The 2,487-nt window shown below is 48.1% G+C and overlaps 1 protein-coding gene across 1 annotated transcript in view; it reads right to left on the bottom strand.

The window, feature by feature from the left end:
- The window catches only part of MID1 (midline 1), a 98,236-nt gene extending 96,799 nt beyond the window's left edge, over window positions 1-1,437 (bottom strand). Inside the window, exon 1 of the mRNA XM_009646343.2 lies at window positions 778-1,437. Within this exon, the coding sequence (XP_009644638.1) occupies window positions 778-1,437 (660 nt within the window). The remainder of the gene's footprint in view (window positions 1-777) is intronic.
- Window positions 1,438-2,487: the final 1,050 nt, after the last annotated feature.

Below are 2,487 nucleotides of genomic sequence, written 5' to 3'. Positions count from 1 at the left end.
TCAGCAGGAGCTCTGCCTCCACCAGCAGCCTGGAGAGCCCCCAGAGCACCCTGAGACCTGGTTGCCCACTGCCACCCCACCCAGGGTGTCCTGCACGGGGCCAGCGGGCTGCCGGAGCTGCCCTGCTACCTGGCAGGAGGTGTGCTGGGAGCTCACCAAACCATGGAAATGCCACAAGAAGCTCAGAAACAATATTGGTTTTGTTTCCAGGACTGCACCGCCTGCGAGCCCCCATGGGAGGCAGCACGGGAAGAGCAGAGCCGGCATTTGGTTTCCCTGGCTGGATGGGCAGCTGGCATCCCTGAAGCCGGCATGGATAAATGCATCTCCTGTTAGCAGCGATGGGAAGGGCTTTCCACAACGAAAGCAACCAAATGAAAAATCATCAACAGCAGTGTGTACGCAAAGAATGCCTGTCATTTCAATCAGCGCCTGTGTATGCGCAGTCAGCACTAAACCTTGGCAGCTGCCACGAATAAAGCTGGAGGTAGGTAAGAAAATTCATCTAAAGAGTAGTATATGCTGCATATTCCTTATGATGGCTATAAAGAAATCAAAGCACAACTGAGGAATCTTTCCTTAAGGAAAACCTGACTCCTTTTAAATGGTGATGATCAAACGCACGTACAGATTGGTATGTGTATCTTGTCCTATTAGAGACCACGCACCTACCTTTCCCAACCCCTGCCCAAATGAGGAATTTAGCATGCAGGCAAAGGGCGCGCTCCTTCCCAACCACATGCTGCTTGGCTAGAAAGGACGATAGGTAGCACTAACCTTTAGCTTGTCATAGCGCTCGCTTAAAGCTGCCACCTGATGGTCACGGTGTCGCCCGACCAGTTTACACAAGGCACAGATCAACTGGTCATCGGTCACACAGTACATGTTAACTTTCTCATCCTCATGCTCCAAGCACATTAATCCCCTAATGTGAGAGTCCGGGATGGGCTCGATGAGACGGTGGCCGGTGAACGGCTTCTTATTGGGGTGAGTGGCTTTCAGGCACTCCTCGCAGTAGGACACCTCGCAGGTAACGCAGGTTTTCACCGCCTCCTGGGCAGGGTCCTGGTCGCAGAACTGGCAGAGGACCTTCTCGCAGGACGACATGCTGTTGCTATCGAACGCCCGCTCCCGGCGGGTCTCGCTGGGGGAATTAGGCCCGCTGACCGAGGCTTTCTGAAACCTGTCGATGATGTTCTGCAGGGTGACGTTGCGCTTGAGCCCGTCTAGACCGCGCTGGCTGAGGGTGATGACATAGCGGCAGGTCGGGCACTGGAAGGCGGTGATAGACTCCACTGGCTCGTTGGTGGCGCAGTGGGAGACCAGGATGCGGTGTGCGCAGTTGAAGCAGAGGCTGTGAGCGCAAGGCAGCAGCAGCGGGTCTTCAAACAGCTCCAGACAGATAGGGCAGGTCAGTTCCGACTCCAGTGTTTCCATCTTCAGGCAAAGCTTTCCTGTAGCGTCAGCGAAATCCAGGGAAGCTGATCAGCTATCTGGAAACACACGTAAAATTCGATTAGGCGAGAGAGAACATGAGGGGTCAGCCGTGGGGGGTTGTCAACTTTCGCCACTGCTCTCAGGGCTATCAACACACCACGCCGGGCAGGAGAGCAATCTAAAGTTTTGAACCTGCACACGCACACATCAAGGTATTTAAAACTGCTTTATTTTTTCCCCCTCTCTGTTCACTTACGAATGCAAACCAAAAGCTCCTTCTTCATTTCTTTCTCCTTCCCTTTTTCTCTCATACAATCGAGGAAAACAGCAGATGTTTCTGTGCATTATTAAAACCCCAAATGATGACCTTTAAATGGCCTATTACAGCAAAATTAGATTTCTTCTGCAGATGCTGCTTTTGGCTTCACTCATCTAGTAGTAAAACTTTTTAAAAAAACTTCACCTTTGTATAGCATTGTGTAAGGATTAGTCCAGAGTATTATAACTGATAACCTTACAATCACTACTACAGTTGAGATATTTTATCAGATTTGCTATTACAGAAATAGCACAGCATTTGGAGTACATGTCTGTGTTTACTTGTGTAAAGATATATCTGAATACATACAGGGAATAATGTTTTGAGGAAAGCATGTGATATTTTACATATAATATGTATGTATGATATATATATATCTCACATACTAATATACTCCTATGCATTTCAAGACCATAGGCAACTGTATCTATATGTACTTGTACACACATGCCCCAAAATATATCACATCCATGGTTTTAGTAAGATAAATATAGCTAGAGGATCACACAGTATTGTAGCTGAAATGCCTAAAGGAAGGTGGGTGAAGTAAATGATAAACAGTAGTTTAGCCCAAATTTCTGATGATCCTGACCTCTGGTACAAGAAGAGCCCCTAGAGAGTAAGATATTGAAATGTAGTGAGATAGCGAAATGTGTGATTTGCCTTGGAGGAGTTTGTGTCTCTGGGTGTGCGCATCCACTTTTGTGGGAGTACTCTCTACTGCTAACACT

The sequence above is a fragment of the Egretta garzetta genome, unplaced genomic scaffold (assembly GCF_000687185.1).
Source record: "Egretta garzetta isolate BGI_Z169 unplaced genomic scaffold, ASM68718v1 scaffold49, whole genome shotgun sequence".
Classification (NCBI taxonomy): domain Eukaryota; kingdom Metazoa; phylum Chordata; class Aves; order Pelecaniformes; family Ardeidae; genus Egretta; species Egretta garzetta.
The sequence above is the reverse complement of the archived record's forward strand: the minus strand, read 5'-3'. Positions and strand labels throughout refer to the sequence as shown.